Source organism: Gymnoscopelus braueri (genome assembly GCF_963280865.1).
Source record: "Gymnoscopelus braueri genome assembly, chromosome: 22".
Lineage (NCBI taxonomy): Eukaryota > Metazoa > Chordata > Actinopteri > Myctophiformes > Myctophidae > Gymnoscopelus > Gymnoscopelus braueri.
Window position 1 is genome coordinate 18,834,993 of NC_137624.1, and position 21,621 is coordinate 18,856,613.

Genomic DNA, 21,621 nt, shown 5'->3' on the forward strand with positions numbered 1-21,621 from the left:
CATGTTGGTTTCAAGCGACTGCTGTACTGCATAGCTGTCCTCTGCATATTGTGCCAGATAATTACATGAGATGATAAGCTGTCAAGTCAGTTGAATTAGAATATAAAATTGTAAGCTCATATGTTACACACTGAAAGCATGGGACAATTTCCACTCAGGTGCCAGATGACTTTATTATACTGTAAACTGTATAATGGCTATACAATATTATAATACTGTATTAAAAAATATATTATAAAGGCTTCCTTTGCTGCTATTCTGACTGTCCAGTGTTATGACTTAACATTAAATGCATCATTAAGACACAGCATGAAATGTGCAGCCTGTTCACTAGCAAAATACTGCTTACATATCAGCCACTGAACACAGCATTTGGACCATCTGTACTTGAGAACAATGCAATGATATGGTCAGGTTACGAATGAGAATACAGAACTGTATATGACACCTGTGCACGTCTCTCGACTACAACAAAATACAGTCTTGAATTTATATAAGCTTCCTTTGCTGCAGTCCTCCTGCCCTATGTTATGAGTGGGCTAACTTGCTTCTAAGGATTACACCACCACCAGTCACTATAGTGCACCAAAGCCGCTACTGCCATCTACTGGCGAAAACAAATATTGCCCTACAGCCACTTGGGCTGAAAGCAAGTAAACATTTTAAATAACCAGAAATATAATGGTGGGGGCAGGGACCAAGATGGTAACACACACTAAAGCAATAAGAATTCAGAAAAAAACGTCAACCTCTAAAATGTCCAGCATGCCACACTCACTTATCTGCAAATATATTTGAGAGTTACGAGTTGCGTTTCAACCAAACAGTGAATTGTTGGAAGTACAACATTTCCCTAGCTGTCAAGGATTACTCGTCTTTCTCCAGTGAGGGTGCTTTCCTCCATGCACCATAGGCAGATCTGGGTTAATAATAATAATAATAAATTTTATTTATAACGCACTTTACATTCTCACGAATCTCAGAGTCCATCTCTCCTGTATCTATGGCAACGAGGTGTGTGATTCAAGGCAAATACAGGTCAGGTCAAAGACACCATTCATCCTTGGAAGATCAACTCAGGCTTTTGTATACAAAATAGAAATTTCCACTACTGAAAAAAGAAAAGGTCAACCAGGTCAAGAAGTGAAACTGCTTACTGAAATTATACTGGAGCAAACTCTGACGATATGGGAATTCAGAACACGGAGCAATGGACAGCGTTCTCCGACCATGAGATAGGAGGCCAAAAGCCAAAACTCTGCCAAAACTCTGTTTGTTTGTTTGTTTGTAAGGGACTCCGAGGGATGCTGAAACATGCTACAGTGGACGCTGTGCAATGTGCTCAAAGCAACCTCTGGTTAGTTGGCTATCCTGTGTCCTTCCTTCACTAATACTGTATGGCTGTGTCGATCTATATGCTTCGCTGCAGGCAGATTGGTCAGCATGTCCAGCTCAGTCTTTTGAGAGCACTTCCACTTGCGTTTGGTTTATGTTGTTATATTTCAGCTTTCTACAAAATCTCCACACTATCATTTGCCTTCCCGACTCTTGCGATGGTGTTTTAACATTGCACAGCCTGGGGTCCTCGGGTGGGAATCAGCTGGTGGTTGAGCCAACAATGAAGACAAAGTACCTTTGCTGTCAGGGCTTGTTCTACTCTGGAACAAACTTTTGACGCTCAGTTAATACTGAGGTTATTAAGGTGTACCCAACACGTCAAGCCTTGTTTTCATTCAGTTTACTTGTTTTATCTTCAGTTTTATTTATGTTTTACATTACCGGCCACATTTGCATGGAGTCCAGAAGTGTTCTCTTCTAGAACATGTTTTATTTTCTTACACATTACTAAACCATACTAAGTCATATTAAATGTCAGTTGTATTTATGAATCCATCAACCACTGTGACTGGTGGGGGGGGGGGGGGGGGGGGGAGTCCTTATGACCACAGTACATTTAAGCCCAACATATTTCCTTTGTATGCTTAATTTGACAAGAAGAAGCACCATTATTAGTCCACTTTCAACACTAGTTCATTTGTGGTGACAGCTGCCCATTGATGATCAACATTGCAGCAGAAACATATGTTTCCCACTAGAAGGATGGTGATGTATTACCTCTGGTATACCAGAGAAGAATACTGGCAAGATGTCAAGGTACACTCTGGCCTGATGCAGTACTGTATAATGGAATTCAGTCGAATTTAGCTTAACCACTTAAACCCTCTTTTTGCCGTCCACACCAAAATAGCCGATCTACAAGCTCACATCGGTTATTTTTGGGTAACGTTACCCCCAGAATATGGATCCAGCCTCTTTTTCACTTTTCTCTTTGGAAGGTCAACCACATTCTGTAATCCAGAAACTATGCTATGGTTAACGTGAATTTAAGCCAAATGTCCCACAACTTTACAGTGCTGCTGGCCAATGTGACAAAGAAAGAGTTAGTGAATTCTCAGCCGCGTAATCTGTTTGTGTCTGCTGATAACACACAATTGGATTTACTCGGGGAGATAAAGCAGACAGTCCATTTCAGCTGGAGATTGTATACACCGCTGCATGTAAAGATTATGCACACAGAAGTGTGCCTCTGAGGTGTACAAGAGCGGATGAACGTGATCTGAGACAATGCAAGTTTGCTAATCTGCATTCTTGTTTGCAAAACTAATTATAATTAACCCTTTTTCAAAGCATGGTCAAATACGTGTTCATCTATAAGCGCGTGTGTGTGTGTGTGTGTGTGTGTGTGTGTGTGTGTGTGTGTGTGTGTGTGTGTGTGTGTGTGTGTGTGTGTGTCCATCTCACAAACCAAATGTCTTGTGTACACTGCCAATAGGCACATTTTGTATTATTTGATACATTACAGCTTCATAATAGAAGTTAATTTGGCTTGCTTGACCAAATGTGGGCACAGATGATGTATTGATGATGTCATTGATACTGACGTTTGCCTGCCAACAGTAGACAGTCAAACAGGCTAGCTAAGCCTGAATAGCAGTCATGACAAATCATGCAAAGAAAAATAGATGCAGAAAGAAAACAAGAGGCTCGTATGACAGAGACAGCAGTAGCTACAGACCCTCAGCGACATTTAGCTAGACAAACCATGGCGGAGCACAGGGTGCAATGACATGGGACCATACAGAAACTTTGACACTTATTAAACAGACAAATCACAACGGGGCACCGGTAGCAAGAAACACAAGGAGCTGTTCAGGAACACTGACAGTCAAACAGACGACACATATCGGAGCACAGGCAGCGAGAAACACAAGGGGCTGTGCAGGCACGTTGACATTCAAACTACATTTTCACTAGACCGGTGCCCAGGCACCGTCCCACTAGAACGATGCAAGTTGGGAATGTATGCCTGTTGTACCCATTGTACCAGTCTGTCCCTTTATGCCCATATATGGAGATTTCTGTATCCATCATGTGTCCATTTTATGGCCATACATGGAGTTGGAGTGTTAGGCATGCCAAATATGGAGTCCAGGCCAGTCTATTGGCATCATATTGATGACATCAGGGTACTCCATATATGGGGATTTGCGAATTTATCAATGTTTTTGGAGATCTGATCCGACCGACTTCCCACTCGCCGTATCACTCAAGTTTCAAGTCGATCTGTCGGGTGGTTCTCGAGGTATGCTGGTGACATACTCACACACAGAGATTTTTGTGAATTTATAGAATAGAAGGATAACGTTAGTCAAAGGCACTCGGATCTGGCTGCAACCATGCCCAAACTTGGAGATGATCGACATCATCAATATGTCATCAATACTCTAGAGATCCAGCTGCAGAAATCTATCAAACCAAGAATCTCTGCGTGTCAAGTGTGTGCGGGCGTACATGGGTCTCTGGGTCCCTTTTATGCCCATAATAGAGATATATGGGAATAAAAGGGTACGTCAGCATCATGATGTCATAGTACTGATGTTATAGACTATAGCCTCCAAGTACTCCAATAACAGGTACTGCACTAAATAATCTGAAACATGGCAGACTACCGAGAGGCACCCTTGGCCACTCGGCCCAAAACACTAGATCCGAATGAATATTTTAACTTATCACCAGACTTGCGACGTGCCGAAGAGGAGAGAGCAGCTATACGGGCAAACCTGAAGCGTCAATACCAGCTGCAACTCAACAACCCTCACAGAAAAGAGCTCATTGAAGACCCCGCCCTGACACGTTGGGTTTATGCACGTACCAACCCCTACCCGCACTTCAGACCCACGCAAAAGACGTCTCTGCTGGGCGTGCTCTTTGGCGTTGTGCCTCTTTTTGTTCTCTATTACACCTTCAAGACAGACAGGGATAACAGAGAAGAGCAGATCAAAGCCGGGACCCTCGATCGCAAGTTCAAGCTGGCTTACTGAGTCTCTGTAGAGACAGCCTGTATGTTCTAGAAATCAGAGCATGCCAAGCGAGGACTGCTACCGAGTGTCTAACCGGAAGTAGATGCTTTGCAGATCTGTTGTTTACATTCCCTGGGTATGAAACCAGTGTTGCGATTGGTTGAAATATACAGTTTCCGGGAGAAGCAACGGAAACTTTAAGTATACATAGATACTTTTAAGCTGTAGTTCGTTACCAGGCTTTTCTCCTCGTGAGATGAGAAAACGACAAGGTGTGAGTTGTGTAATTACTGTTAAACGAATAAAACAAAAAGATAAACATAGGGTGCTGCAGTGGTAAAGTAGCTTTGCACCACCGCAGAGTCAGGGGGTTCAAATGCACTGCGGTGCATCCGGCTTTGTCGAATGTCTACTCTATACGAACACAATTGGCCCGTGTTCTGGAGGGACGGGTGACATTTGTCAATACACGTACTCCTACAGGGCTGGGGCGGCATCTGTCAGTGGGGAGTGCTGGGTGAGAGTAGGACGAAGCCTCCTCTACGTCCTCCCGGTGGGGGATCCTCGCTGGCAGGTGAGTCAGTAGGATACAACAGAAATGACAACACAGAAATGAGTGTAGGGAGGAATCAATTGGCATAACTACATTGGGGAGAAAACGGGGTAAAGAAAAAAGGTAACCTGACCTGACGGGCACTGACACCAGCTCACAGTGGGCGCTAGTAAAATATACAAGCTCAGAGCATGTGCCTGTATTGTCATTACGTTTCGTAAGAGATAAGAGGCTAAAACAAACAATGTCTTGCTACAAAGTGAATCATGCAAATTAATTCACAAACTCACATCCACCGTCCCATCTGTCCATATTTGGGCAAAACTTACGTCATCATCAATATGATGTCAGAGATCAACATGAGAGCCACACTGCTATTATTGGACCCATCTTGTTGATGCAGCGAGAGACCTGAGAGTTGTTACACAGTGGCAGAGCCGGGTAGTTGTCAGAATGTGGGTAATGAGCCCACACTGACCACTGGCACAAGTGGACCTTCACAAATACACTGGCTTGGGAAACTTGTACAATTGACCAGAATGGAAATAAACGAGGGCATAACTCAGCGCTGCGCCCACCACAGACACAAAGCCAGACGTGTAGATGTGCAACTTGAACATGACATAGTAGATACACAAGTGTATTTAACAATAATGTGATGGGTGCAGCAAATTCAGTTTAAAAATAATATTAGAAGTGCACCTACATTTTGTATTATTTAAATGCATTGCAACAGAAGGTAACTGTTATAAATACAAGTCAAACTAGAAAATATATTCATAAATTAATCTTTAATAGAAATCTTCCACAAAATTACACAAGTGTACACAAAAGCATGATTTGAGGATCACTGACAAACATCCATGACTTTTCAATTCCTTTAACACACATGTGTCCAATTGTACAGATTATCCACACAATAATTCCCAGTAACAGTACCAGTCCGTCACTTCCTTTCAGAGCTGGTTCCAGTGTTAGTCTAGAAAACGCCAAACTACTTTCCTCGCCAATGAGGCCCTATTATTTTAAGATATTCATATTCAAGATCTAAGATTAGAGAAGGAGACTTCCCCATGTATGAGGAAGTTTTAGCAGGTGCTTTAGTTAGGCAGATTTCTATTGCCTATTGAAATATGTTCGCTGCGACCAAGCAGCATGTTTAAGTCACTCTGCCGGTCCAAAACATCCAAAAGCCACAATACAAAACCATTGATAGACACCCGTGTCCTAATTCGCTCAGAGCTTGCAAAACTTAAATTTAGCATAAAATGTATTTTTTTAAATCATTGTGTAATTGTTACTGATCATTTGTATTAATTAAATGTTTTGTACGTGTATGTACTGTGTACATCCTAACTCACAAATGCATACTAAACTAACCTGGCTGCAGCATATCATGAATTATGTGCTTGTTCATACCGTAATGTTACTTTCACACATTTGTGATTGTTATGAAATAAGGGAAATCACATAACAGAAAGTACAGCAATTTTGAATATATATAATGAATAGATTTTGTTGTATCAATAAGACAAGCAGCATGTTCTCTTCACTCTTTGACTGTTGCACTTTAAAGCTACAATCTGGGACTTTTCTATGAGTACACTATCATTTTAACCAGTCAGTACTGCTGAGTATGTGTAATACAATACATCTAGCACATCTGCAGTGGTTATAAGTGTCCCTGCACTGAGACATTTAGACCTGGTACCGGGTAGGACACCTACTGGTTGACTATGTTAATCCAATTTGAAGCAGACGGCACATCGGATTAGACACTAGATGTGCTGCCATCTTTATTGTAGTTTGGGCATCATTGCAATTACCTCTCTCCATCGTGGAGAGGGGAACGACGGACAGAAATCTTAAGGATTGTAGCTTTAGTTGTGAAGGATACTCCGTGGGTCCGTTCCCAACTAAACATAAATGCATGTGATTGTAGAACAACAAACCAATTTGAAAAATTGCACTCAATTGATTTCTTGGTCACAGGTAAAGAAAAAAATATGTGTTGTTTTTGGTCCTGTTTCTGATATTCTGAGATGGAACAGTTCTTGTCTCGCAGGCAGGGTTCGATTTGCTCAGAGGAATGGGGAAAATCCACTCATCTACTTTTGATATCGGTCCTCTCTGGTGATTCATTGTTATGGCCGGTGGGGATATATCATCGCTGCTTCTGGTCAGACTGAATTAAAATAATGTATTTTTGGGAAATGTCTAAATGTTTTGTATGCTTATTACGTTTGATAATATAACAATTTAAGACCGTTATTAAAATGTATGTTAACAACATTAACCATGGCGTCTCTATTTTGGCCACATTTTCAAAATGTTTGAAAAAAGTTTCTATTTTCTTTTTCAAAGTTTCTCAATTAATTTTATTATTTATTTCTTCAAAAATAGCATGTCTACAAGCTCAAGATTGTGAGCTTGTAGATCAGCTATTTTCGCTATTTTTCTTATGACTGTATACTAAGTTATTAAAAAAACATTTGATTTATTTACAAATCGAACCCTGCTCGTAGTGATCTTCACTTCAACACTACCCTCGATGCTTAACATATTGCTTTGACACAACACTTACAAAGTTATACTACACAATCGAGTTAATAAATAAAACTCTGCTACTGTGCGTTGTCATCAGCATGTCTACACGTTAAAGGTAGGGTAAGAGATATTTTTGGGTTAAAACAAAAAGTATTTTGTTAAAATGTTAAAGCACTATATTCTGATAGTAATCATTGCTATAGAGTGTTTGTTCAGTAACAGGAGTCTCCATGTCTCTCCAGCTCTTTAATAAACAGAAAATACCTTTTCCGGTAGGTGTCAAAATCTCAGCCAATCAGGAGAAAGTACCCATTTTTAAGCTTCATTTTTATAGTGTTCCAGTTCCAATTTTGCATGCTCATTTCTTAGTGTCATCACTTCCAATTTCACTTCTCTATTCTATATCCTGATTGAGTTCTCTATCCTGATTGGATAAAATTGGAAATGAAACTCTATAGCAATGAGTACTATCAGAATATAGAGCAATTTAACACTTATTTTAACCAAAGAAAATCACTTACCCTACCTTTAAGTAACGTTAAAAGAAAAGTAACAAAGGTTAAAATTCAACACAGCGAGAAAACATTTCTCAATTGTTTCATCGCTGTACAATCTTTGAGTCTATGATTAAATCATGACATCACATTTCAAAGTATTCATGTCTTTGTACCCTCCTTGTCTCAATTGAGTAAATTCACATTGCCAGCCAGAGCGCAATAATCTCAGAAGTCTGTGACAACTGTACACCTTTTTAGTTTTTGCATGGTTGAAGTGTTTTTGGAGCTGAACCATGGAAACCGTGGTGGTTTCTCCCACTCTGAATGTCTCTAAAGAAATTATTATAATTTTTTTTTTTAAAGCAAAATCTGGTTTTCAGATGAGCACTCATGGAAAACTGGTTTCATGCAGGGCACACTAAAGCCGCTTTTCCATCACAGCTTAAGCACGACACTGTCCAGTACAGTCCAGAACCGCACCGCACCGCTTCAAAATGTCTTGCGTTTCCATTGCACAAAAGTCCCCACTCGCAAAATCTCCACCCTCCCCTCCCCTCCCGAAGGAAATCAACGCCCCTTTCTTTAACACACCAACTTAGCCTCAGGCTACAGGGTTAGCCTAAATGCTAGCGTGCTTCCTCAGAGCTAGTTTGGCTCTTAAGTTATTATTTGGCCATGTTCACCCTGACTTTAATCTTCGCTATTGTTGGGAAGACCTGTGTGGTGTCTAAACACGTTGCCATCACTTATATAAAAAACATTATTAGCGTGTATCGTCGCACATTCATTGTTGCCAGGTTTAGCAGAAAAAAATAAGCAATCAGGTCTATGAAAACAATCCCAAAAGAAGCGACTATCTACGGCTATTTGAAAATAGCAGATCTACAAACTCACAACGCGTAGCGATGCGACGCATTGTGAGTGTGTGCATCTGCTATTTAAAAAAAATATATACATATATAAAGTTGACAAATACATATTAATTTGGGGGTCCTTGACATGAAAATGTTTAAGAACCACTGGTTTCAACAACATATGGAAACAAGCCCCAAATAATCAAGTACATTTTAGAAACAAGCAGTGGTGGAAAAAGTACTCAAATGTTTTACTTAAGTAAAAGTATCAATACTGCAATGTAGAAGCACTCTACAAGTGAAAGTCTGGAATTACTTGAGTAAAAGTACACAAACTATTGGTATCAAAATGTACTTAAGGTACCAAAAGTAAGTACTAAAATGTTTGAAAATAGCAGATCTACAATGATGCGATGCGTTGTGAGCTTGTAGATCGGCTATTTTCAAATAGCCTAGGTATAAAATAGGGCTTAAGTGGTTAATGTATGTTTTATAATGTAATCATTTATATCTGAAAAGTAACTAGTAACTAGTAACTAATACGTTTTCAGATAATTGTAGTGGAGTAAAAGTACTACCAATATTTACAAGCAACTTTACAGAAAAATAAGCCCAATGTCGCTTATAATAAGTGGACATGGCAACACTGCTACCGTAGTGTTTACATTTTACAGAGACCTGAGTGGACAGACACAGCTGTGAGCCGACCAATCAGTAGCAGGCTGAGCTTTAGCCCCGCTTAGCCCAGCTCAGACCTACCCAAGACTGGGTACTTTTTAGGCACCAGTTTAGTACCACTTACACACCACTCTACCCACTTCATTGTAGTGGAAACCGTTGCTGTGGTGGGCGGTGTGGGGTGGGGCTAGGTAAGTCCATGTATATGGAAAGCCGCCTTAACAGAGGGTGTTTGCAAGGAAGGTGTGATGTCACAATCAACGCCTCATCAATCACTAGCATAAAAACATGCATATTACTCAGCCTCTGATTGGACAACAGACCAATGTGGGCCAGCCACATACCAGTATAATAATATTATGCCAAGCAACTTTGGGTACTTATAAAAGCGCTATATAAATCTGAGCTGTTATTACTATGCTCGTCTTTGATGAGGCTTTGATTGATCACACCACACAAACACCCTCTGTCAGTGTGCCCAGAGTAAAACCAACTTTTCAGTGAGTGCTCATCAGAAAACCAGGTTTTGGTTGTAAAAAAAACATTAATGCTTTAGAGATATGCAGAGTGCCAGAAACCACCAAGGTTTTCATGGTTAAGCTTCAAAAACCCATTAACCAAATTGGGTCTTTAAGTCAAAATTCCACACTACCGTCAAAGCTCCTCCTCATCACTTTGTGAAGTTGCATTTGGCAGGCATGAATGCAGACAGACACGGAGGCTGCTACAGCTACAACAGTACCTCATCATTACAGCATCTCTATGTCTATATAGTCAGGCTAAGATCTTGAAAACTACTGACAGCATAAGGACTACAGTGACTAGAGTAGCAATAATAATCTTAAAAAGATGTGCACGTGGACTATACACTGTGTGTAGTCTATACACTGAGTGTACAACATATATCAGCTCTTTTACCCTACCCCAGAGGCCAAGGCCTGATTTGAGACATGATATCCAACGTTCCGCTCATAAAATGCTTTCTGTGGACACGGCCCCTTATGAAGGATATTTATTTTTTGGTGCGCGTTAGCCATCTTCATCTACTGCAGGGGTTTAACCTTTTTCACATCAAGGACCATTATTTATTCTGCATTTGAGCCACGGACCACAAATTGATCGAGATTTAGCCTGTCAGACCCAAAACTTAGAATATTCCGTTATTGTTGGATAAGATTTAGTCCACAATTCAATCCATGCTGTACTGATGTTGGTTCCATAGGAGAGAGAACAGGCAAACGTTGATCAAAATGACAATTGTGTAGACTTCTTGTAAATTAAGATGTTTAACAATAATGTAACTCTTGAGAGCGTAAAATGAAACCAAATGGACCCATCATTTTACACTCTCAAGAGTTAAAGATCTATAAGGGTCCATTCGTTACCAACTCCATCATTCGTTTACCAACTCCATCATTCGTTTACCAACTCCATCATTCGTTTACCAACTCTATCACAATAGCTGGGGACCACCTGGAACCCCCTCAAGGACCACTGGTGGTCCCCGGACCACTGGTTGAAAACCACTGATCTACTGGACATTTCCCCTTCAAGACTGATTGTGGACGTAATAATCAATGTAACGGATCACACCCTTCCCCAGGACTCACCTTGTCAGCCTTGTTCATGGAAAAAAAAAGCAGGTGTACCTAATATTCTGTAAACTCAAGTGTACCGTGGACAAAGTGGGATGGGACTGACAGGACATTTGGGTCTGCCGTCAGATGGGCTTGTATAGTAAGGTGGTGACATACTTCTTCTTGTAGCGGTGCGTTGCACTGAGAACCATCACACCATCCTGGAGAAGAATAAAGACAATGGAGGTCAAATCAACAAAATTATACTAATTCCCAGAATCCCAACCCCCAAGCCAAGAAATAATGTAGTGAGTAAGACCCCTGACTCTGGATAAAATACTCTCCTGGGCAACATGTCAAATCCCCTGTCTTTTGTCCTCTCGCCCCGTCTGATCATCCATATTCATCGGACGATAAAAAGGAGACCGACTAGTGATCCTCCCAGTCTGTCGTAATCTTTAATTTCTCTTCACCAGGCATTTGACACATCATGGAAAACATTCAGTATTCATCCTTCAGCCATCCTAGTAACGGCTTCTTAGCATTGCTAACATTCCTAAGATAGAAAGCAGCTCCTGCAAGCAGAATCATTAGTTTGCAAGACGCAGTGGTTTCAACAAGGAACATTGGCAATCCTAACTAACAGCCTGTTTTGGGCCAACTGAAGTAACAGAGTTTCCCCCACACTGTGACAAGTGCCTTGCGATTACAGCAGAACTATTGGAAATCCACATATGGAAACCTGCCAACTCTCCTTCACCGTTAGAATGAGTTTTTCCAACTTATGAAGACTAATACAGTTTAAATGATGAGTAGAGTAACCTAATGCAATACATTTGGGAGCATTAGAAGCACTGAGAATGTTCTCCTTTTTATCAAAGTGTTAGCTGCAGTACAACTCCCCTACCAGCCTTTTGGAGTGTTACTGTATGTCTATTCTTTTTTGCAGGACTGAAATCAAAGTATCAAACAAGTATAAAGAAGAAAAAAACGAATGTTAAAAAGTACAACCCATATAAATATAAAAAGGTAGTGGTACTGGGAAACCACTCAGTTAATATATACACTACAGTATGACTTTGGAACATTCCATAGCTCAGAGTCAGAGGTTACATCTGGCCTACTGACCTGTACTTCTTGATGCTGACAATAACGGCTGTTTTGATTATTTTGCACAGCATTTGAAAAAGCTGGCTACATTTTTCGCTATAGTACATCACTTGGAAACTTAGGTGGGACTATCAGACACTGCACTAAATCCTACCTTGATAATAATTTAGGCAATTAGCAGGTACACTCTTATTCAGAGTGACTGGAGTTAAGTGTAAGACCAGCAATAGTGACAAAATGGCTATGTGAATATTGTGCAAATAAATCACACCCAAATCAAAGTGTTACTAACTAACTAGGATACCAGATAGACACAAAATACATGCATGCATCTAAAGAAATAGGCAACAAGTAGTGATACAAGGAATGAGGAGTGCTAGGGGGTGAGGTAGAATCTGAAGATGTGACTTTTTAGACTCCATATTCTCCTACTACTAAGTGCTACTTAGTGACATCATTTGTGACCATGATATTAATTTTCACTCTTGCCCAGATGATACAACAATGTACTGTATGGGCCTATTAAATCAGGAGAATACTAAGGCGGAGTTTATTAGGCATATAAACTAGGAGTATGGGGAACAGTCACACTCAATTCTTTAATAGCGTTAAGTATTACTTCATGCCTGACAAATTGCAATCTGTAAAATCTTATGAGTGAAAAAAGCTATAGAAATGGACCGCTTGCAACACTGTGTTGGGAGGCTGTTCACTGCAACAGCATTCATAAATTCCAGCTGGAGACAAAGAATGATACAGCAGGGTCAAGGACAAAAATGGCATCCTTATTTTGGCCATTTCATTATAGTCATAAATCCTCAAAAAATATTATTAGGCCTTCATTTAAACTCCGTTGTACGCCGGTGTCATACAATGAAGTACAAATCAAGCTACTCCCAACATCGTACAAGTGGTCTGTTTTCACAGAAAAGGCGTAGCATTTTGTTCATCATGATTTTCTCAAAGGTCAGGCATTACTTTAGACTATTAAAAATGGCGTGACCATTCCCCATTGAGTTAAAAGAATGCCTCTCTATTATTAAGGGCTGGCTGTCCCTGGCCTGTTTCCCGTGTAAACAAGTCGGACACAGTTCTATTTGTCCCCCATCCAAACGCAATGTTGTTTTATCTTTCATAGTCCTTGAGAAAGTTATACAAGCTTTTATTCCTTAACCTTTATACAGTTGTACGGAGCAACAAGACTTTATCAGAATAATGAGACAGGATCACATCATCCCCCATTTAGCTGCTCTATTCTGTTTTTTTGTAGATCTTAGAATATGTTTTTATATTTTACTTGTAATTGAACGTCTTTGTGACCTTACCTTTATGGAGAGAGCATAGAGGTGGTTGAGCATTACATGGTTGGGCTCCGGAAGTAACGCAGGATCACACTGGATCAGGAAATAAGAATATTTTATTTATTGTTTTCTTTTAAGGAATTACTCACCGTGATGCCTTGAATTTAAGGAGTTTATTTTTTGTCACATGCCGTCATTGTGAATGAAGAATCCAAAAGAAGAAAATATTTGATGAACCATGAAATGGAAAAAAATTAAGTAACCCACTGTCCCAATCTTTTTACACGTAAACTTGTAATATGACATTAAACTAACTCAAGTTGAATTGGGTTAATAGGAGGCAAATAAACAGCAAATACAAATTATAAACTCTCACAGAAGACAGAACCCCTTCTGTATTCACAGGTGTGAGACCATCAGACACTCCTGTGTCATGTGACATCATGACCTATAGACACACTACAATGTCAACTCAACACTAAATTTATATTTGCATTATTTATAGAAAATGCACAACTAAGAAATGTGCACAAAAGTACACAAATAGCCGATCTGTAGATCTGCTATTTTTGGCTAATGTTCCCCCTAGAATATGGACGCTGGGGTTCAAGTGGTTAAAAATGTGTGTGTGGTGGGGTTGGTGGTCGGAGGAGATCCGGTACTTACAGAAATCAGTGTGTCTTTGTTGAGGATCACCTGTAGCAGGTGAGGTGGTAGGATAGGCGGAGACTTGAACTTTTCCTCCTGCTTAGGGATATAGGCGTCCTGATGGTATGGCCCAGGAGGTGAACTAGAGAGGTCTGCCTCCGGTAGGGTGGGATGGGGTAGTGCATATGTTAATATGTAACAAGTGAAAAGAGACGAGAATATGTGGATTAGTGAGTAGTAACAAAAAATTAACATTTGAGTTAATGTTTGATTTTGCCGTGGTTTGTTACGGTCGCACTTCTCAAGGCTAGATTTCAAACATATTAAAGTGCTTTATTCATTCATTTTATTAATTTCCATTTTATGGGTCAATACTTTAACACATTAACTGCCAGAATTATTTTCATATTTTTTTAGCCAGTGCCAGAGTTTTTCATTGGAAAAAAAAAAAGTACTCAGTAGCCGAAATACAGCATTTTTAAGTTTTAAGTTAACAAGGAAGTGGATAGGAGTCTAGATCTTCAACTAATCATATCTCCTTGGTCTTTGGGTGAAATTGGAAAAAAAAAACATTAAAAAAACATTATTTTTTTTTCACTTCACGTAGATCTACGCGATTGGCACGTGGCGGCTTTAAAGCGGTTCGCGTAGATCTACGTGATTGGCAGTCAATGTGTTAAGACCTCGGTTTGCACAAAGTATGCAAATTACGTACGTAAATTATTTGAATTGCCAATTGGCTTATAATTAACAACTTGTGAGCTTCACAGCTTGTGATCAGCTATTTAAAAAAAAATCATGAAAGAATGTGACAGATTTGTAACATTCTTTAATAAACATTTTAAGAACAAATCTTGTATGGGGGTCCCTGGCCCAAAATTATTTCAGATGGGGATTTGTGGCCAAATACATACATTTGGTGGTCCTTGACATGAAAAGGTTTGAGAACCACTGCTGTAATACACACACAAACACTCACCTGACATATCAGAGCATTTCTGGGAGTCCACCATTAGAGCATCAAACACCTCAAAGTCAGTTTTCTTCACCTGGATGATGTTGTTAACGGTGCCGAGCTGGTTGGTTATTATTGGCTGTGTGGAATCATAAAATAGATTCATATCACAGAGAAGAATCAAAACTACAAACCGACTAGGCACTACAGCCAGCAATTTACCACAATTACTTTTGTAATATGATGCATTACTGTTGAAATATTGACCCCAAAAAATCCCTGTGATGAACTTGGAATGGTGCAGCTACAAGACTAGTATGCATTTCATTGCAGTATTGCTTATCATCACTACTTTTAATGGGTCCACTAGCCTGCTGCTGTCCTTTCAAAAGATTTAGTATATGTGGGGCGCTACATTTAACTGGGTTAGGGTTAGGGTCCTCTGTGCCAGGGCGAGTTGTTCAGTGGGTTCATATAAAAAAAAAGAAACAAAAATACTTGCTATGCTATAATTAAGAATGCTTTCTGACCTCAGCTGGGTCATGCGTCCACTGGCCATCAACATAGAACTTGTATTGATGCTCTCCTTCAGGCAGATCCACAATAGCCACAAAGTTGTTCTGACTTTGACAGAAAAGAAGAGTATCCATTAAGGCCTTGGCTACTGCCATGCATGTGTAACAGAGAGAGTAGTCCTGTCTGAAGACCAGAAGCCTAATATCTCCCTTGACCAGGGAGGATTCCCCTTTGGCCGAGTGCTAGATGTTTGGTTTCCAATGCAGGAGACCACGGTGTGGATCCAGGTGGTAACACAAGTGTAACACAAATCTTTGCAACAGCTTGCAGGGATCTTGTGTCTTGAATAATAGTAGCTGAATGGAATCAGTCTCTCTCTCGGTCTGCCATTACTCTTTGATTTATAACGAAATGCTCTTGTCCCCATTTTTACACCACCACTACCACGTTACTAGCTTACAAGGGATCTAAGGGTTCATAGGATTGCTTGTCATAATGGAGTACTGGGAAATGTAGAGAGGGAGAAGTGTAGACTGTCGAGTGTCATGTGCTGTAAATGTCTGCAAATATGAATCCTTTCAGTCGTCCTATAATGATATAGCTGGAAAATCAGGTGTCAGACCCACTCTCTTTACTCTAGGCAAATTAAACGGGTACTGTGACATTTTGTGCAGCCTGCACAATGACAAAATGTGTTAATTTAACACTATTAACGCTATGTTATCTATGTCTACAAATGATGTATCCCTTAAAGCAGTGATGCTCAGCTCATGTCCCCATAACCAGGGCTCAGAGTACTGGTGGTCTTCGATATAACTAAACTGAATGTTGCCTCGTAGAGCAGAAATCTTTTGTCGTCTTGGTCCCTAAGACCAGAGCTGAGCTCCGCTGGCTTAAAACACATACTGTGCCAGCCTAGTCTCGCGTAGCCAGATGACCAGAGATCTACTGAAACGTCTGGTGACATCTAAATTCACCGTAGGGACTAGAACTGTGTGGAAATTATTCAGGGATAAAAAATGTAATAATAACTAGGCAGCAGAAGCAATGCAGAGACTTTAAAACGGTCCTTCATATTAGGACGCAGACAGGATTTGTTTCCAAAGCAGCAGGGGTTAGGTTTGTTAGTGGCCTGCTTTACGCTGAATTTAGATTTCCCCAGATGTATTGATAGTAGGGCTGTCACGATCATGACATTTTAACTTGACTATTAATTGTCGCACAATTACAAATAACTGTGATTAACAATGTAACACCGCATTTTTTGCGCATAACATTTTATCATATAAATACATATTACATTTATGTTTGCCTTTATTAGGCTTTGTAAAGAAAAAAATCACAGGACAGATATGTCAAATAACTTAATACATTATAAATAAATGATATACAAAATAAATCATTAACAATGACCAGTACCAATAATCAAAATAATTTACACACTATGACCGGAATAGGCCACATTTAATCATTTCATACTTTCAAAATGTGATTAAAATAGTGTAAATAGCCAATAAATAAGCTCTGTGAGCTTGTATATCTGCTATTTCCACAATCTTTTAAAAATGTATTTTTCAACAGATTAATGTATACACATGAATGGAAACGATTATGCCGATTATGCAAAAATAATTGCGATTATCTCAAATAATATTGTGATCAGGCAATTATATAATGAATATGACAGGCCTAATTGGTAGGGGGAGTTCTCCTATCGTCTGGCTAGGCGAGACTAACACCAGCCAAGGTGATCACACAGCTCACCCACCTTCTGATGAGCGGGATCTTAGTGGACCAGTTGTTGAAGGATCCTGACAGGAACACCTCCTTGCCATCTCCCATCCAGCGAAAAACGGTCTGTCGGTCCAAGGTTAGGTCCTTTCCGCGTGCTTCCATATCCTGCTGCCATGCGAGCAACTCTTCTCTCTCTAAAGGAGCCTATGACCATAAAACAAGTTATAGCAATCTATAGCTTATTATAAACGTTCAACTTCAAATTGAAATTGAAGGTGAAGTTATTTAAGGGCAAGACCACTTTGGTAGTAGAGGTTTGGGTTGTGTATTTACCTTGCCATGATGTAAATCCAAAGGTGGACAAGAAATAAAAAATAATTGCTTCATTAATTAGAAATTGATAATTCAAAATATGCTCCTCATTGACTTACATTGTACAGTAAAACAGCTCTCAAAGTCACTCTTTTAGCACGTAAACTAACACAAACAAAGTTGATTCAGACAATATAGAACATCAGCAAACCCAGTACTGTTTTTTTTTTTTTATAAAAATGTCAACTTCCTGCTGACTTTACTATTTGAAGATCCGGATCTGCGGATTCAGTCCGGGTTAATAAAAATTACAAAACAAACAGTACTGGGTTTGGTGATGCTCTATATTGTCTGAATCAGCTTTGTTTGCATTGAGAGCTGTTTTACCGTACAATGTAAGTCAATGAGGAGCACATTTTGAATGATCAATTTCTAATCAATGGAGCAATTATTTTAGATTTCTTGCCCACCTTTGGAGTTACATCATGGCAAGGTAAATACACAACCCAAACCTCTACCAAAGTGGTCTTGCCCTTTAACCACTTAAACCATAGTTAACCACTTAAACCATAGTTGACACCATAGTTGACCGGGGTCTTACTAGGCAGCCTACTTTTTTTCTCTTCTCTGAAAATAGCTGATCTACAGTACAAGCTCACATCGCGTCACGTCGATCTGCTATTTTCAGCGAATGTTCGCTCCAGAATAGGGACGCTAGAGTACAAGTGGTTGAATAATTTACTCAGTTAGTGGTCCATTGTCTGGGTGATGTACAAGAAAGAGGGCTTCAAGTGTGTGTGTGTGTGTGTGTGTGTGTGTGTGTGTGTGTGTGTGTGTGTGTGTGTGTGTGTGTGTGTGTGTGTGTGTGTGTGTGTGTGTGTGTGTGTGTGTGTGTGTGTGTGCGCGCACGTGTGCATGCGCGTGTGCATAATCTGCATATGTTGTGTGTTACTATCCTCTATGCCACTACTTACTTTCAAGTCTTCACCATGAAAGATATCTGCATCTTCAGGACTGTCCATTAAAATCTTCGGCCTCTCTCCCTCCTTGGCTCCTCGGCTGTCTCTGCGGTGTGCCTTCTCCCCTTGGCCCATGGCAGCTCTCTCACTGCTTGTGTTCCCCATAGCCTCCTTTTGTTGTTCACCAGGACACAGATTTAAATCCTAGATCAGAGACTGAAATAAAAGCGCATCTGATGAGATAATTACACAGTGTCAGTCAAATCAATCATTGATATGCCATCTACTGCAATAACTTGGGAAGTGACAGTGCTTGCAGTGTAATTATATTGCCTCACACAACCGTTTGACATAAGATATCACCTGCTGTGTTTTAAGCTACAAGCAGATACACAAAGCTTTACATGGTGGAGAGAGACAATTTATGTTACTGCCACCGGCCATCACTTACTTAAGTGGCTTAGTTTAAGTTATACATTAACTGTTAAAGTGTTACCAATAGTGGAGGGCAGACTGAGTTTTGAGTGTTGCCTGTGTGTTTGTTGATCTTCAAACTAATAATTAGCTAACAGTCATTCTCATCCCAACTCCTCAAATATGGATGCTTGGTCAAGTGCTTTCTGACCTATAGTGGTGCCCTACTTCTATAGAAATCCCAAGGTGTGATATTTAGATGTCCATGGTGAGAATCTGTTGTAGTCACTCAATCAAAGGGGAAGATAACATTGGTTTGATGGTTGCTTGATGGAGACAAACTTGGATAGCCATACTAGTAGGTTACACCATTGGTTCTCAAAGTGGGGAGAACCTTTATTAACAATTAGTTAAAGCGTCCCGTCAATCATTTTAACCCATGTATCCATATTTTAAACTTTGGCTATTAAAACATAGCAGATCTACAAGCTCATAGCCGCGCTACGAGCTTGTACAGTAGATCTGCCATTTTTTTTTAATCTTGAAAATGTGTGCAAATCTTTTTTTTTTAAGGCAAACATTTTAACACAAATCTTTGCTTCTGGGGGTCCCTGGCAAAATATATTTTCAGGTGGGGGTCCGCGGCCACATACTTATCAATTTGGGGGTCTTTGGCACGAAAAAGTCAACAGCAAAAAACAGCACAGCAATTTTGACACAGCTCACCTGTTTCTCAAGGTCAGATTAATTCCTGTTGTTGGCATGATGGCTTAACGTTTTCTGCCACTGTAATAATAATACCTCCTTGAAGTGTGCTCAAGAGCCATGATAGAACTGGTATTCATTTATATTGACTGTTTTTAAAGACTTTGATTTGAATATATAAAATAGCCATTTGGAACTTTCTATACCCATTAGCAAAATGGCATATTGTTCTAAAAGTATAAATCTAGCGGGTGCTCACAGCAGATACAAGCGTCTTAAAGGGATACTTCACTTTCACATAAAATAAACATTTAAAAAATATATTAAAAATAAATGAAAAAAGTAATGGAAAAATCACGGCCCCCTCACGCATTGGAGTGTCCTACTAATGTGTGAGGGGGCCTTTATTTTGCCATAACTTCTTTCATTTTTTTTTAATATTTTTTTTTAATGTTTATTTTATGTGAAAGTGTTAAAGGTGTATGGTGCATACTAGGATCAGCGGGAGTGACTGTAGATTTTAAAGAAGGAATCTGAGCACTCAAAAAAATGTGGAGGAGAGGAAGTAAAGTTAAAATAAATGTTATTCTATAAAAATGCCAACATATGTTTCGACCAGATAAAGGTCTTCACCAGGGACAAACGGTTCTCGCCCAAAAAGATTGGGGCATTAGATTAGAGACTATACAGACAATCGAGTACTTGAGTTCAAACAGCATTTGCAACATGGAAAATACCAGTACATAAATAAATAACAGGCGACAGGGGCTGCTGACCCATTTTTCACATATTTTCCACTGTGAAAAGCAGTGGTGGAAAGTAACTAAGTACATTTACTTAAGTACTGTACTTATACAATTTTGAGGTATTTGTACTTTACTTGAGTATTTCCAATACTTTTACTACTCCACTGCATCTCAGAGGCAAATATTGTACTTTTACTCACTACATTTACTTGAAAACTTTAGTTACTAGTTACTTTTCAGATATAAATTATGATATAATGAAACATACATTAACCACTTTAAACCTATTTTAGACCTAGGCTATTTTCAAACATTTGAGTGCTTTTACTTTTGGTACTTTAAGTACATTTTGATGCCAATACTTTTGTACTTTTACTCAAGTACATTTTGAATTCTGGACTTTTCCTTGTAAAAGAGTATTTTTATTTTGCAGTATTGGTACTTTTACTTAAGTAAAGAATTTGAGTACTTTTTCCACCACTGCTCCAGTTGAACATGCGTCAGTTCTGCCGAGCGAACGAATCGTGCGATATTATGAAGTGTCCATACCGTAATGTTTATAATAGTGACAGTCATGTTACCGTAATGTTTATAATATTGACAGTCATGTTACGGTAATGTTTATAAATATTGACAGTGATGAATGATGGAGGATGGATGCATCCTCAGTGGATCAAGAGATCAGTGATGATGCGTCGCAGCTGCGCGCTCTGACATGAGACGCACGGCGCGTACGGGTTAATAATAATAATAACGGTCTAAGTAGAAAATATTTGGTTTTATACTGAGTTCTGTGAGTGTTTGTTTTTTACCTGAGAGGAGGTTGTTTCTTTGCGTCTGTTAGCGTTGGCTTGTCATTTCCATTTCGTCCATTCCATCCAGAAAACAAAACATGCCTACTGGAACTAACCACCCCCCTTTGACTGTCACTGGCGCATGCGTACTGGGACTTAGCCCTGGCTGAAACATGACTCATGGATGAATGTCAACCTGGTGTTTGCACTTTTTTGGCCCGTAGCCCCGTACATCTACATAAACGTTTTGATTTCAAATATAAAGTGTTTACCCTATGGCCACAGATGTTATAATTATGTACGGGTCCTTAGAAGTACTAATTAGTTCAGTATTGTTCAATAAAAAGCATTTAAATCTAA

The 21,621-nt window shown here is 39.6% G+C and overlaps 2 protein-coding genes across 3 annotated transcripts; one reads left to right on the top strand and one right to left on the bottom strand.

Moving 5' to 3' along the window:
- Positions 1-3,998: 3,998 nt before the first annotated feature.
- LOC308078879 (NADH dehydrogenase [ubiquinone] 1 beta subcomplex subunit 4-like) lies at positions 3,999-4,382 on the top strand (the record flags this gene model as incomplete). Its single annotated transcript, XM_080420222.1, has 1 exon — positions 3,999-4,382. One exon carries the CDS (start codon positions 3,999-4,001, stop codon positions 4,380-4,382), a length of 384 nt encoding a protein of 127 aa, XP_080276348.1.
- A 4,667-nt stretch (positions 4,383-9,049) lies between these two features.
- prkab1a (protein kinase, AMP-activated, beta 1 non-catalytic subunit, a) lies at positions 9,050-21,356 on the bottom strand. 2 transcript variants are annotated; one of them, XM_080419696.1, is made up of 8 exons: positions 21,280-21,356; positions 18,618-18,818; positions 17,366-17,535; positions 15,612-15,705; positions 15,106-15,175; positions 14,145-14,278; positions 13,503-13,571; positions 9,050-11,288 (listed from the first exon to the last, which is right to left on the bottom strand). In XM_080419696.1, the coding sequence occupies exons 2-8, from the start codon at positions 18,765-18,767 to the stop codon at positions 11,211-11,213; spliced, it is 765 nt and encodes a 254-aa protein (XP_080275822.1). In that variant the 5' UTR covers positions 18,768-18,818; positions 21,280-21,356; the 3' UTR covers positions 9,050-11,210. The 2 variants fall into 2 exon arrangements, with proteins under 2 accessions (XP_080275822.1, XP_080275821.1); XM_080419695.1 differs by having other exon boundaries at positions 15,106-15,220.
- Positions 21,357-21,621: the final 265 nt, after the last annotated feature.